Here is a 15,827-nt window from a genome sequence, read left to right as displayed (position 1 = left end):
TTTTTTTAAAAATAAATTTTAAATTTTATAGTAAATTTTACGAATCGGATAATTGTCGGATCAATTATTAACTAATAATACTCGGGTTTTAGTAACTAAAGATAATAATAAAAATAAGAATGATTTTTAAAAAAAATTTTCCTATTTTTTACTTTCACTTTCACCCCCCCCCCCACTCGCCCAAAAAACAAAGAATACTTCATATCCAAATAAATAAAAAATAATTTACAATAGAAATCCGACGAATTTTCCCACGAAAGGAAAATTTTAGACTCCATCGACTAAAAAAATAACTTTTTGTGTAAAATGGCATACGTTGGCCGCATGCTAAGAAAAGGATGAAAGAGTCATCTAAGATTTAAAATGAAAATTTCGTGTGGAAAACTAACGCGGAACTCGAAACAAATGTAAAAATAATGAAAAGGGGTTGAAATATGCGGATAAAACTCTTTGCGGAATGGAACCGGTTTATGTAATTGGGGCGGAGCAAATGAAGCTCGAGCGTTTGTGAAAGTTAAAAGAAAGGGAATAGCGTTAATATAATATTATTTACATAGTTTTCTTATAATGTATAGTTTTTGAGACGTCGCAATACTAAATTGAACAGGTATTTTCAAGTCCGACGTTCATTCGAGTTAAACTTTCGATTCGAGATAGACGTGCGAGTTATTTGTGATTTATGATACTTGTTTCGATATTCATTAATAATTATCGATTTTTCCAATAATTAAATTTATATTTATAAAATTAATCTGTGAACGTTTTAAATATAACAATCAATTGTGTTTTTTTTTATTAAAAAAAAAAAAAATTTCGCGTTTTTTAAACGAGTAAATAATAATAAATTTTGTGTAATAATGAAAGCTGTTGTCGATGTTGGTGGTTCATCGGGAGGTAATAACCTCTCGGGAGTTCAAAACGGACGAATAAATAGAAGGAAAGATGTGGAAAATGAAGAAATACAAATGTATTTAAGTAAATTAAAAGATTTAGTGCCGTTTATGCCGAAAAACAAAAAATTAACAAAATTAGAAGTTATACAATATGTTATTGACTATATATGTGATTTGCAATACGCTTTAGAAACTCATCCCAGTGTTAATAATATAAATGCGGCAGAACTCACGGCGAGGTTACAAGGAGAAAATGGTACGACAGGAACGACAGTACCTCAAACCGTAGTGTCGGGATCACAGAGGCAACCTTTAGGGGTTTTGGCTTCTAGTCCGAACACCATAATACCTAATGTTAGATCAAATTCAACGTCGCCGATTCCAACAGAGCCTACATCTCATAGATCTGTAAGTTTCATTCGTTTGTTTGTTTGTTTGTTTTATCATTCGTGACGTTGTAAGTTGTTTGTCTAAGTTTTAATACATGTTAAAAAGGCAAAAACCAATGAAAGTTTTTATCATTCTTCAAAACGTAATTGCTCATTAAATGTTTCAAATTTTTTTTTTTTTTTAATAAATATCTTGCGACATAAATCGAGTAATATAATTGCTGATGTTGTTTTTGCGGCCATAATTACGCGGTTGGCTTCGAATCGTTATAAAAAAAAAAAAAGGAAAAATAAACTTTTAAGGTTTTTTTTTTTTTTTTTTTTGTTAAATTAAAGCTGAAATTACAATATTAAATATTTCATCCATTTGGGAAACACTCAAGGTTATCACGAACACCTGGACGGTGGTATGTCCTTCTTTTGCATTCGGCACCGTTGAGCAATCATTCTCGAAAAAAAAAAAAAAAAAAAAAGTTTTGATTTAATCCGGAACGACTCCCACAATTATACTTGGACACCTGGACGGAGAAGTCGACGAATAATCAAAAAGAGAAAGTTGTTAAAAAAATTTCAACCGCCATTATCATTGTTGGAAAACATGTAAATCTGCCACACTTTTAAATTGAATAAAAAAACGCAGGTGTCCTCCTCCAAAGTTCTCATCGCGTCCGTCACAAATCCTTTACTTTTCCTTTTCCTTTTTTTTAAGGGCTTATTCATGTAGGAACAACCAACCATAGGTCTGTGATTTCTTTCCCACGGAAGTTGCATTGAAAGGATTCTTAATGTTGGTGAAAAGGGTGTTGCACAACTGAGATTTTTTTTAGGGATGGGGGGAATTCGTTAGACACCTGGCCTCGTGATAACTGCAATGGGAATGACCTTTTGGATATTTGGGAAAGGGAGAGAAAGGTGGAGGTTGCGGCGGCCTTATTTTTTTTTTTATTATGTTTTACGATGACGCCGAATGATAAGATGTTTTTAGAAAAGAAAAAAAAGTTTCACTTCATGTCTAAAAGCTTGTTGTATTCGTGCGTGAGTTCATGCGTACGCACGTACGCGTGCGCGTGTTTGAATTAGGAAAATTATCAACATAAAACAACAGCATATTTATTAGTATTGTTAATTTTTTTTTTTTTTTTTAGTTTCGACAACAACAACAACAACCGCAACACAACAACAATGCCTTTGATTTTATTTGTATTGAATTAATTCTTATCATTTAATTTGATAGTGATTTGATTTGTTTGAAAACTTTCGCGAAACTTTACACGTCGATTACAAAACCCCGATATTTTCATCATTTTCTAATCGATTTCTCAAAGCTCTTGAAAAAAAAAAAATTTGAAGAAGAAAACATTATTAATCCGATGATGATTTTATAAAGAATTTTTTTTTTTTTTCAAAGTTTCTTTCAATGAATACTATTTTTTCTTTTTTTTTTTTTTTTTTTTTTTTCAAGCTGCAATCATGTGCACGTGTTTTATATATACGAAGCGTTTGTTTTCAGCTGTTCACTTATATTTCTCTTTTGAAACGTTACATAATGAGAAGACCGAACGGGGGGAATCAAAATGTAGGAAAATACGCAATACTTAACTTACGAATTTAAATAAAAATATTTTTTTTTTTTTATATTTATTTTGTTCCGTGCATGTGCATGCACGCATTGTCTATCTATATACATCATGTGTCTCGAAATGAAGGCTCTCTCAATGGCAAGCTCAGCGTAGACAATCCTCAAAATATACACTCTCTCTTTCTCTTTCTCTTTTTTTTCTCTCCTTACTGAATTTTTACTTCCTAATAATAAACCCACATAAATTGAGAATTGTCAAGTTTGGCTCATGGAACTCCAACACACACACACACACACACACACACGCACAGATGTTTTCTTCTTCAAAGAGGAAACAACATTGTAGAAAGTATTCTATATAAAGTTGACAGTATAACATGTGGTCGGTCATTTCCCGTTATAAGAAAAAGATTTATGCCTTTTATTACTGTCACCGCCCGCCGCCGCCTCCTCACAAAAATCTATAAACTCGAACCTTTTTATTATTATTATTATCATCATCATTTCATTGTAAATCAATATTTGTAAATGTTTTGTCACGTTCAAAAAAAACATCGATATCGATGGAATGTTTAAGATTTTTTTTTTTTTTTTTTTTCATAGTAAATCGAATAAAGGAAATCATAAAAAAAAAAAAAAAAATTTTTTTTTTTAATGACTATGTCGCAAGTCTTTAAAAAAAAAATGTCGAAAGCAAATAGAAACGTGAAAATAATAATAATAATAATAATAATAAAAGCAAACAGTCAAATTAAGTGCAAACGGTTAAAAAAAAAAAGTACCGGGTAAAAAAAGAAAAAAAAAAGAAAAATAATTCGACCTTGAAAGAAATTGCTTATGTGTGATTAGGCTTTTAATGTCGTTCTCTTTTTAACACCTGCCTAACAGGTAGGCCCCATTGAAATTTACTGTTTTTATAAAAAAAATTTTTTTTTTTTTTCCAACATTGACACCATTGATTATTATTATTATTATTATTTAACGACGCAAAGTTTTTCTTCCACGACGACGACGACAATAATAATAATAAAATAAAAATTTATAATAATAGAGATTCGAGGTTTGCCAAACCGAAATTTTATGAACACACGCAAAAATTGTTGTTAACACGAATAGAATTTAACGTTTTTTTTTTTTTTTATTGCTTCAGATGTCACCTGTCCATTTGGAGAAGATCCAGGAAACGGATAGCCGGACAATATCGTGTTAAAAACAAAAAAAAAATTTACGCGACGATTCAAAATGGTGGTCGAGAGAAATCAAAGGAGGAAGAGGAGGAGGTGGAAACGTCTTTCATTGAAATTATAATGGTGGCAAAAAAAAAATGAAAACCAGCAGTCAAAGATGGGGAACAAAGGAAAACGCGATGGAAACTCAAGAAAATTGCAATAAAGATTTAAAAAAAGAAAAACTTGGTGTTGATCGTGGCACCACCGACAGGAAAAATCGTTTTTTTTTTTTTTTTTTTTTGCTAAATCGTCGCTTTTAAGAAACAAATAAAAAAAAAAAAAAAATTGCACTCATTCACACGAACACATGCAAAAACACTGAGAAAATTTAACCGTAGCAAAAATTGTAACTTTTTTTTTTTTTTTTGTTTGTTTGATTGTTTGTTTATAATGTATAGTTGTACAAATTATTAAAAAAAAATAAAAATTAATATAAATTTAGAATTTATTTATGTTTTATTATTATTATTTTTTTCCGAATAACGACCTTATTTTTTTTTTTAATAAAATTCTAAAATAATAATGATAATGAAAGCAAAAAGTTTTTGGTTAATGATAATTTTAACGTGTTTAAAAAAAAAAATTTCTTTTAATATTGTTAAATTTTTTGTTGAGAGTACATGCAAAGTAAATAAGTCCAAAGTTCTTTCGTTCGTTGTTGTTGTTGTTTGTACTTTGAAACGAAACAAACACAAACACAAAACAAATTTTTTTTTTTCCTTTTTCTATTTATTATTAATCATCGATATTCCACACACGCACTCACAGACACACATATTTTCAATAGATTTTTTTGTCGTAACGATGATAATAGCCGCCATTAAAAAAAAAAAATCAAATTTAATCGAAGGTCGTCTAAAATTATTATTATTATTTTGTGATAATGAAGGTTTTTTTTTTTTAAATTTATTTTAAAACGTCACGTGATAAGGGGAGGAAGAAAAGAAAATCGTTACCCTTAAGTTCCGGAACGAATTTTCAAAATTTTCGCCATTTAAACAAGAGAAAGAGAGAGACAGAAAAAAAAAACAATGATTTTATTTATAAATAACAATTAAAAATGGCTTTCGACGAATAAAAAATAATTTTAAAAAATTTTTTGTAAATTAAAAAAAAATTAAAAAAATTTAAAAAAATTTAAAAAAAAAAAGTAAAAAGAGGAAAAAAAAGAAGAAAAAAAAAAAATGTGCGATAAAATATGTTTTAATCCGTGTAACGATAAGGAAATCAATTATCAAAAATTGGTGGATCCATTTCCTGTCGGTCAATATGATATATTTATGAGTGATGCGATACAAAGGGATTATTTGAAAACTCAAAAGCTTAAATATCGAGAAGTTAATAAATGTTGTGGGCCGATGATATCAATTTGTCCACCGCCGCCGATACAATGTTGTATTCCAATGCAAATAAAAAAAGATCCTCCTCTACTTCCGCCATCACTTCCTTCTTCTTCTTCTTCTCCTTGTGAACCGGAAATGAATCTCTACGTTCATCTCGTACTTCCCAAACAAGAATAACAAAATCCTCTTTTTTTTTTTTTTTAATAATTGATTTCATTTATTAATAAATAAAATGATAATGATAATAAAAAATCGTTAAATATAATTTATTTGAAAAAAAAAAAAAAAAAGTTTTTTACGTCATCGTCACGTAAAAAAAATTTTTTCTCCCTTATTTATTTATTTAAAAATTAATTTATCGATATCTATCGTTAATAGTTATGTTAATCGATTTATTAATAATAATAATAACGGGGGAAAAAAATCCTTCCCCACTTTTTCTATATGTAAAAAAAAAAAAGTTTTATTGAGCCTTAGATAAAATTGAAATTTTGATTATTTTAATATTATTATTATTATTATTGTAGTAGAAATTTGCAGTATTGCCAATATAATTTTTTTAAAAATATAAATAACAAAAAAAAAAAATTCGTCTGCTATAATATTTCGTATCAAAATAAAAAAAAAAAAAATTAATTAAAAAAAATAGAAAAAATTAAATGAAATAATTATAAAAAAAAAAACCTTAAAAAAATTAAAAATGAATTCTGATCCGAAAAAACCTTGTGAAAAACAACGCAAAATGATTCCGTTAATTTTTTACCTGGATAGCGATGATAAAAATGACAATAATGACAATAATAATAATAATAATAATAATAACTGTAACGTAAACGAAACGTTTGATAGAAACCAACGAGAACAAAATTGTAATAAAAATTGCATGTATTTCAAACCGAAAATAAATATTATTTTTGATTTTAATCCGCCAAAAAATTATTGCAGCGAAGATAGTGATGATGATGATAATAATAATAATACAAGAAATTGTTAATAATAATAATAATTTCGAATAAATTTTTTGTTTATGTAAAACCAAATAAAATTTTTTTTTTATTATTTTAAAACAAACAACAAATATGATACGGAAATTTTTTTTTTTAACCGTCGGGTATCGATATATCGATAAAATTTTCCAAAGAAAATATATATATCGATCATTAATAATAATAATAATAATAATAATAATAATAATAATAATAATAATAATAATAATAATAATAATAATAATAATTAAGGAAAAGAATATTCTAAAAGGTTAATGTCATTCATCAGAAAAAAAAAAAAAATTATTAATTATAAATAATATTTATCGATAAGTTTTTTTATTCTATGGACAAAAGTTTATATTTCGTCTGCTTTTTTTTTTATTTTTATTTACATATATTACCGTTAAAACATCACTCATAGATTTGTTAATTAATATTATTTTTATATAAAGTTTTTTTCAAATATTTGAAAAAAAAAAAAACATGAATCAAACAAATTCTATAATTAAATCGAAAACTTCATCAGTTTTACCATCGGAAAATGAAATGTCACTTCAAATGTCACCATTTAGTGATGAAAGATGGGATATCGATTATTTAGAAAATCAAAAAAGAAGAGAAATCCATAGGGAATTAGCTAAAAATTATAATAAAAAATTTAACGATAATAAAAAAAAAATCGAACCGGAAGAGGACGTTACGAACGAATATGGAAAAGAAACAAAATCACAAACGTCGTCGGAAACGTTAAAAAAAACGGAAAAAGTCGCAACGACAACAACAACAACAACAACAACGAACAATTCCGATCCGATAAATTTAAAACCGTTAGAAATAAACGTTGATAAAAATATTATAACGAAAACTCCATATAAATTGGGAAGAGAACCATTATTGAAACACGTACCGTTAAAAGATATCAAATTCGATTCTCCGAGACCCCCAAATTTATATCCGACGTTGAAATGCCCAGAAGCAAAACCTAAACCCGAAGGATTATATTATTTACCGCAAAATCCAAATTGGACGGGTTTAACGGACTCTTCACCCTATAAAATCCCTCCAAAACCTGAATTTCACACTTTTAAAGATATTTTACCGGAAAGGCCAAAAGCTCAACATTATGGAACGTTTGTTCCCTTTTGGAAATTTTAACCTTTTTTTCTTTTTTTTTTTCCTTTCCTTTTTTTTTTTTTTTTTTTTTTTTTTTAAACAAAATTTTTTTAAACAAAAAAAATTAATAAGTACATAAAAAATAAAAAAAATAAAAATAAAATTTTTTATTTAATTTTATTATAAATGAATTTATTCATATTCAAATCAATATAAATAATTGAGCCATGACGTCGATGGTTAAAAACATTTCACTTACTCTATGACTTTTTTTTAAAAAAAAAAAAAAAAAAAAGCTTTTCGAAAAGGCTGTGATTATTTGTAAACAAATAATTTTAAAATGATTCGTCGAAATCATATGTAAAATTTTTCTTTTTAAAAAAAAAAAAAACAATAAAAATAAATTTAAAAAAAAAATTTTTTTTTTTTTTTTTCGGATAAAAAATGTAAATTTTTTAATAATTACACTATAAAAATAATAATATAATAATAATAATATTATAAAAAATTTTTTAAAATGACAAGAGAAACGTTAAAAAATTTAAAATCCCAATTTTTGGATAACGATGAACAATTGGAAAATGAATTTGTTGATAATAAATTTGATGAACCTGTTATATTAAAAGTTGAATTACCACCGGCATTAAGAGCCAAAGTCATGCGTGCTTTAGAAATTAATAATAATAATAATAATAATAATAATAATAATAATAATGATTGTAATGATTGTAATGATTGTGATGATTGTAATGAATTTTATCAAAACGATAATTTAAATGAAAATTATTCAGAGGAATCAATGAAATTAGCGAAAATGGCTGCTTCTTCTTCTTCTTCTTCTTCACTATCATCAGTAAAAAATATTACAACGAATTACAAACCGAATTCACAAATATTTGACGTGAATATGGATAAAGAAAAACGTCTGATTGAATTACACAAATCCATTTTTATCGGAAATGAATATTTAATGGAAAAAACTCCGGATTTGATAAGCATACACGAAGATTGTACTCAAATGCAAGATTTGTTGGAAAAAATTAATTTAATGTTACACGTCGCCATTTGCAAAACGAAATTATCGATACCCCCCACGTTTCTTAGCAAAAGTAATAATGCGGATAATGTGAAACCGTGCAAAAATGAAAATTGTCCTCTCACCTGGGATTTGAACGGTTTCGTTACCGACACCGGAGAAATTAAAAATTTTAAAAATTACATGACGGAAATAACAAAAAAAACATTCGGAGACGACGACGGCGACGACGACGACAACGACAAAAATGACGATGACGCGGTCGTTTCGTTTGACTCAATGAAAAAAATATCGGATGATGAAAATTTTATACCGAGCACGACGCAAGAAGATGAAAATGAGGAAATATGTACGTGTCCGCACATTCACAGAGACGAAAAATTAAAAAAAATTAAAGAAAAATTAAAAAAAAAAGATTCCGTGGAAAAGAAAATATCGGAGAAAATGTTGATAAGTAAAGGGACGTCAATGGAAAAATTTGATTTCGTACGTGAAAAAAAATCGATCGATGATAAAAACGTCGAGAAAACTCTTCGGCCCCCAATTTCACAAAATTTAAAATTAAAAAAAGGCAACGTTGTCAGAATAAAAAAATTAAAAATTGCCATACCCAACGTTGATAAAAATAAAAGGATTAAAAAAAAAATTGAAACATTAATAAGGGAAAATGAATATCACTATCATTGTTTTAATAATGCCGACGTGAAAACCGTCAATAAAAAATCAATAATACCGGATAATAATAATAATAATAATAATAATAATAACTTGAGAGAAAAATTTGAAAAATTTAAAAATTTCAAATTGAAAAATAAAATTCAACTTTTAAACGATTCCGAACGATTAGCCGCCGTTAAAAATTTACAAACTTTCTCGGAAATGTTTTCAAAACTTACAAATGTGGAAAAAATTTCAACCGGAAATGAAAAAACAACACCGGAAGAATCATTTCATTTATCCAAATCCAAACTTATATCATTTTTAAACAACGAAGAAGAAATACAAAAGCAAAAAAAAATTATTTTACGTGCCATCATGCAAAATGTACAAAAATGGATCAAATTAAAATCTTGAAAATATTATACGTACGCGCGCGCGCTCTCGATTTCCAAAGTCATAGAGTAAATAATCAAAATAATAAAACAATTTTTTAAAAAAACACCGAGTGTAATAATTATTTAATTTTACAAAAAAAAATCAAATAAAATAAAGACATTATAATTTATAATCGTTTAATTTAAATCATTCAAACGCTCTCTCAAATTTATCCATTTTAAAATAATCAAAAACCGTTATAACAAACACGCAATAATTATATTTAAAAAAAATTAAGGAGGCATCGTTTAAAATTTATTAATTTTAATAAGGAGGCATTAAAAAAAAAAAAAAAAAAATTATTTTTTCCGACGCATCGAAAAAGAAAAACAAAAAAAAAAACCAAAATAAATAAAAAAAGAAACGTTATCATTATTTAAAAAAAAAAAAAAAAAAAAAAAAAAAGATTTTGTAATATCAAAATTAAAAATATTAATGAATTCATATAAATAATAATAATAATAATGAAAAAAAACAATCCGAATCAATCGGGTCAAAAAAAAAATAATCAAAATCAATCGGGGCAAAAAAAAAATAATCAAAATCAATCCGATCAAAAAAACAAAAATAAAAAAAGGAAAAAGAAAATTTGCTGTAAAGGAGTGTATTATTTCAAAGAAGTTTGCCCTCCGGATTATTTGAACGTGCCCTCGGTAAGAGATTGGCAAATGTCACCATTTTCAAACGAGAGATACGATTTAGATGAAATACAAAAAGCCGAAAGAAAAGGAGTCAAAGGTAAACAAGAATTGGAAGAATTGAAAAAAAAATACGGTTTGATACCCGCGACGGAGCCTTGTACGAAACCTAATCCGCCTGAAGACGTGCAAAATGAAAACCCGGATAAAATGAGAAAAAGATGCACGAGCGAATATCAATATCAACCCTACGGTCCTCCCCTTTTATCAACCCTTTCGTACAACCGTCCAGATTTAAATCAGCCAAGATTATATAATTATCTCGGTCCTTCTTATTTTGTGGGACCGGGAGTGAAGACTCCCATACCTCGAATGTGTTCGATAATACCATGCAGTGGATTAGAATACAGGACGAGAATTCTATCGGATATTTACGTACCTTACGGTCCGTACGAAGAAGTCAGATTAACCCAAGATCAATACGTACCATTGGGACCATCACCATACAGATTGTAACTTTGAAATAATAATAATAATAATACTGACAAATGATATTTTTTTTTTTCAATTTGAACTTAAAAATTTTCTAGTAAAAAAATAAAAAGTAAAATTTTTACACGTTTATTTTCCTCCATTTTGTTTTTTTTTTTTTTTTTAAATTATAGGTTTTAGGAAAAAGCACTTTATTCGCACGCAATTTGCACTTAAGTTGATTTCGTGCAAAAATTGACAAGACTTTTTTTTTTTTTTTTTTGTTCTTTAAGATACTTGTTATCGTTATCAAAAATATTTTGTTGATAAACCGGGTGCACACCTGACTGACACACCTGCGTCCTAAAAAAAAAAAAAAAAAAAAGTAATTTTGCAATACGATTGTGTCAGAAGGTCACGTTGAGGCCATTTAACGAATATGCAAAACCGAGAGAGAGAATACAAAATAATATTTTTATTTATTATTTTCTACTGCTGCTACTGCTACTACTACTACTACTACTGCCACTACCACATTTACTAGGACGTATAAGAAAAAGAAAAATTCGGAGCCTTAATAAAAAGTTCGTGACAAAAGATAAAATATACTAAAAGTCAAAACAATTTCAAAGGTCAAGTAGATGAACGTCGAAAATAAGATCAATCTAACGAGAGAAAAAATTTTTTTTTTTTTAAAGTCAACCGTTGAAAATTTTAAAAAAAAAAAAAAAAAACAAGATTGACAAACTCAATGTTTTGTTGACAAAAATGTTTTTTTTTTTGTAAATGAAATTGTGTCACGACGAGTGACAAGTAACATTTTCACACTTTAACGAACCAAAAAAAAAAAAGTCACCCACACAAATCATATAAAAAAATTTTAATAATAATTATTATTATTATAAATATATGATCGTTACGTGTCGTCATCAAAACGGACGGTCAGACTATTTTTTTTTTCTTTTAAAATCCAATAAATAATAATAATAATAATAATAATAAAATCAAAAGCGTGAAACAAAAAAAAAAAAAAAGTGACTCAAAATCCACGAGATGAAATCCAAACGTTTATTAAAAAAATTTTTTTTATTTTTAAGTAAAAATTGTTTTATTTTCATCATTAGTCACGCCAATTTATATTTTATATTATTATTATTATCATTATCATTATTATTATTATTATTATTTTTTTTTTTTTTGTGTCGTTTTTAACGATCAAATAAAAAGTAAAATTAATTCAATATTCACAAAGTGTGAAATGTTTTTTTTTACTTGATTATCGTTTTTAAAAAAAAAAATTTTTTTTTTTCTCGGGTTTTCCTCGGTTGGTCGCTACGAAATAATAATAATAATAATAATAATAATAATAATAATAATAATAATAATAATAATAATGCGAGACGTCACGAAAATATTTTCGCGATTTTATAAAACGCGAATGTGCGATATATAAACCGTTTCTGGCACAAATAATTTGACATTCCTTTTTTTTTTTTTTTTTTCGGTTGGACAAACTGAATAACGGATAAAAAAGAAGGAGGAAGAAGAGGAAATAAAGATTCTGCCGCCATTTTCTTTTTATTTTTTTCATCCGTGACTCATTTCATTGTATAATATCTGATTTTTAATAATAATAATAATAATAAAAAATATAAGAAAAAATTCTCAGCTGTTCTTTTGTGTCTATCAATAATAAACATTTATTTTATTTTTTATTAATTGTTTTTTTTAAAGCGAAGAGACAAACGCGTAAGACACGTTTGAGCGTTTGTTGTTGTTGTTGTTGTTTTAACCTGAAAACAAACCTGAATTCCAACCGATATAAATCATGTTTTAATATGGAAAAAATTTTTTTAAAAATCGTCTGTTTCGCGGTTAAAAACTTTTTTTTGACGTGGATATAAATTATTTATTTACTCTATGAATTTTCAATTTTGTCGCCAAAGTGAAAAAACAAAACAAACAAAACAATGGAATTTTTTTTTAATAAATAAATAATAATGAATTAAAAAAAAAAAATTAACCAAAAGAAAAAAATGAAAATTTAATAAAAAGGAGGGGGACAAAAAAGCGGGGGGATAAAAAATGTGTGAAAAACAAGAAAAAAATTATCAAAAACTTGTGGATCCACCTTATGTACCTTATGGAACCATACTCGGAGATCCACCGGATGATGAAAATGATGAAAAAAATAAAAAAGAAAAAACTGATTGCATTCAAATATTGATATGTGCTCAACCGAAAGAAAAATCAAATAATGATAATAAACAAGATGAAACGAATAAAAAAAAAAATTGTTCTAATAAATAATAATAATAATAATAATAATAAAAATGATGATGATAATAATAATAATAATAATTGATTGATTTTTTTTGTCTCTTTCTATTTTGTAATATTTTAATATTATTATTATGAACTGATTCTTTTCATATGACAAAAAATTTATTTTCTTAATCATAATCATCATCGTCATCATCATCGTCATCATCATTATCATTATTATCATTATTATTATTATTATTATTATTCATTGATTGATAGTAAAACATTAGGCGTAGGTGAATAAGGAAAAATTTTTTTTTTTTTTTTTTTTTTAGTTTATCTTATCGATGATTAATTTTCTAAGAAAACGTTTGTTGTTGTTTGTAACTGTTTGTTTTAAGTTTAAAGTAGTACATTTCAAGTGCAAAAAAATATTTACACGAATAAAAAATTTAATAAAAAACAATAACAAACAACAAATATTATTAGTTTTTTTAATGTGAAAAATATGTTTTTAAGTTCCGCGACAAAACGCCCAAATAAATTAATAATAATAATAATAATAAATATTTTTTTATGCCTTATCAATGTAGTTAAAGCGCATACCCATAGAGTAATAAATATTCTTACGTCATTTTTTCCAAATCAAATGAAAAATTATTATTATTATCGAGAGGTTTAAATGATTTGGGAAAAAAAATTCTCAGGCATCCAAAAAAAAAAAAAAAAAAAAAAAAAATTTTTTTGTTTTTATACTTAAAGAATATTCTAGACCTTTTTTTTTTTAAAATGCATATAAAATTCATTCGGTAAAATGATTTTAATCTGTCCAACCCTTCCTGTTTTTTCCTTAAAACAATAATAATAATAATAATATCCAATTATATTTAAGGAGCCTTTCAACAATATAGTTCCTCATTATTTTTTTATACGCTATTAACTTTTAGAAAAAATCCATTTGGTTTATTTATTTATTTATTTTTTTAAATTCTCTCAATTATTATTATTATTATTATTCACGAGAATGTATACATTTATGTTTTTCATTCACTTTTTTTTTTTTTTTTACGAGGTATTTTTTGCATTTCATTCAATCATTCATAATTTTTTTTGCATTAAAAGATGTAAAAAACCAGAAAAAATATTTATAAATATAAACTAAATCGTATAATAATAATAATAATAATAGAATAATACCAAGTAGAGCGTGAACCCACACATCCGTACGACCCCGCCTTTTTTTTTTGTGATGAACAAAAAAACCTTTTCATTTTAGTTCAGAATCCACTTGAACAAGTAGTTTTTTTTAGTTCTGGATTCCATCATTTATGCATAAACAATCTGGTTTTACTCTTTTTACGTCCGGAGAATTATGTGGAGATCACCATTCCTACAAAATTGGATCGTTAACAACAACAACAACAACAACAAATGTGAGCATTTTTCCTTATTTCAAATCCAAACGTACGAAAAAAACAAAAAATCAATTTAAAAACGAAATGCGGCAACGTCGCATAATAAAAAACCGCCAAAATTTAAAAAAAAAAAATTTTTTTTCAATGAAATTTCATCATAACCATCATCGAACGCCTTAAAAACAAACGTTTTATCATTATTATTATTATTATCGTCATGTCGAAACGAAAAACCTTAAAATAATAATAATAATAATAATAATAATAATAATGATAATGATAATGATAATAATGATAATAATCAAAAAAAAAAAAAAAATAAGAATGAAAATTCTCATTCACAAAAGTGTGACGCGGCCGAATGATTGCAAGCAAGCGCATCCAACCTAAACTTCCGGTCATTATCTTTGGCTTAATGCCTGCATTATAATTGCCAAACGTATATAAATTCACGTACCTGTATAGGCTCGACGGCCTAAATCTTTTTTTTTTTTTTTCCCCATTCAATACGTGATCATCATTATTATTATTATTATATGAAAACGCGAATATATTATTAACGATTAATTCTTTTTTATCCTAGAAAAATTTTTATTAAATAAAATTCCCTGAATTTTTTTTTTTTTTTTCCATTATTCATTTCAAATATTATTATTATTATTATTATTTATTTTTTACGCGTTTATTGCGTGTAATTTAACACGTAGAAACTCAGGATGCGGTTTGCGGTGCCTGGAATTAGGCTCGAAAACGTTTTTTTTTTTTTCTGTGGTAATTGAACCTGGATTTTAAAACGAAAAAAAAAAAAAAAAAACATTATCTCAACACACACACACACGATTATGTTTTTTATGTTTTTAGGGTAAATTTATTTTGTTTTTGTTTTCAAAAAAATAAATTTTATAAATTTAAATTTTTTTTTTTTACCTTTTTCCGACCGAATTTGAATTTACATTTAAAAAAAAAAAAAACAAAATTTTTCTTGAGTTTTCAACTCATGAATTATTTACATAAAATTTTACCTTAAATTTAAAATTCAAATAATAATAATAATGATAATATTTCATTTAAAATAACATATTATTATTAATAGTTTTTATTTTTTGTATGTATAGAAAAACAGAAAAAAAAATGTTAAAAAAATTTTTTTTTTTTTTATGAATAAATTTTAATATTATTATTATTATTATTATTATTATTATTATTATTATTATTATTATTATTGACACATTAAAATTTTTCCCTATTAATTTTTTAATAAATAATTTTTTATCGATTCATTTTTTTTTTTAATTTTAATTAATTAATGTCGGGATTTTTTTTTTTTTAATTGTATTAGAAATCGTGACATATTCATCATTATTAAATTTTT

General features: G+C 25.8%; 3 protein-coding genes across 3 annotated transcripts; all 3 read left to right on the top strand.

Moving 5' to 3' along the window:
• Positions 1-857: 857 nt before the first annotated feature.
• Positions 858-1,374, top strand: Phum_PHUM294340 (protein extra-macrochaetae, putative; the record flags this gene model as incomplete). Its single annotated transcript, XM_002427047.1, has 2 exons — positions 858-1,301; positions 1,369-1,374. The coding sequence occupies 2 exons, from the start codon at positions 858-860 to the stop codon at positions 1,372-1,374; spliced, it is 450 nt and encodes a 149-aa protein (XP_002427092.1).
• Positions 1,375-5,274: 3,900 nt separating this feature from the next.
• On the top strand, positions 5,275-5,610 carry Phum_PHUM294330 (uncharacterized protein; the record flags this gene model as incomplete). The annotated part of the gene is made up of 1 exon (XM_002427046.1): positions 5,275-5,610. One exon carries the CDS (start codon positions 5,275-5,277, stop codon positions 5,608-5,610), a length of 336 nt encoding a protein of 111 aa, XP_002427091.1.
• Positions 5,611-6,905: 1,295 nt separating this feature from the next.
• Phum_PHUM294320 (uncharacterized protein) lies at positions 6,906-10,820 on the top strand (the record flags this gene model as incomplete). The annotated part of the gene is made up of 5 exons (XM_002427045.1): positions 6,906-6,993; positions 7,255-7,552; positions 8,061-8,197; positions 8,390-8,710; positions 10,267-10,820. The coding sequence occupies 5 exons, from the start codon at positions 6,906-6,908 to the stop codon at positions 10,818-10,820; spliced, it is 1,398 nt and encodes a 465-aa protein (XP_002427090.1).
• Between the last annotated feature and the right edge of the window lie 5,007 nt (positions 10,821-15,827).

This window comes from Pediculus humanus, genomic scaffold, assembly GCF_000006295.1.
Source record: "Pediculus humanus corporis 1103172107677 genomic scaffold, whole genome shotgun sequence".
In the NCBI taxonomy this organism is placed as follows: Eukaryota; Metazoa; Arthropoda; class Insecta; order Psocodea; family Pediculidae; genus Pediculus; species Pediculus humanus.
Note: the sequence above shows the minus strand (reverse complement) of the source record. Positions and strands in the feature narration are given on the sequence as shown.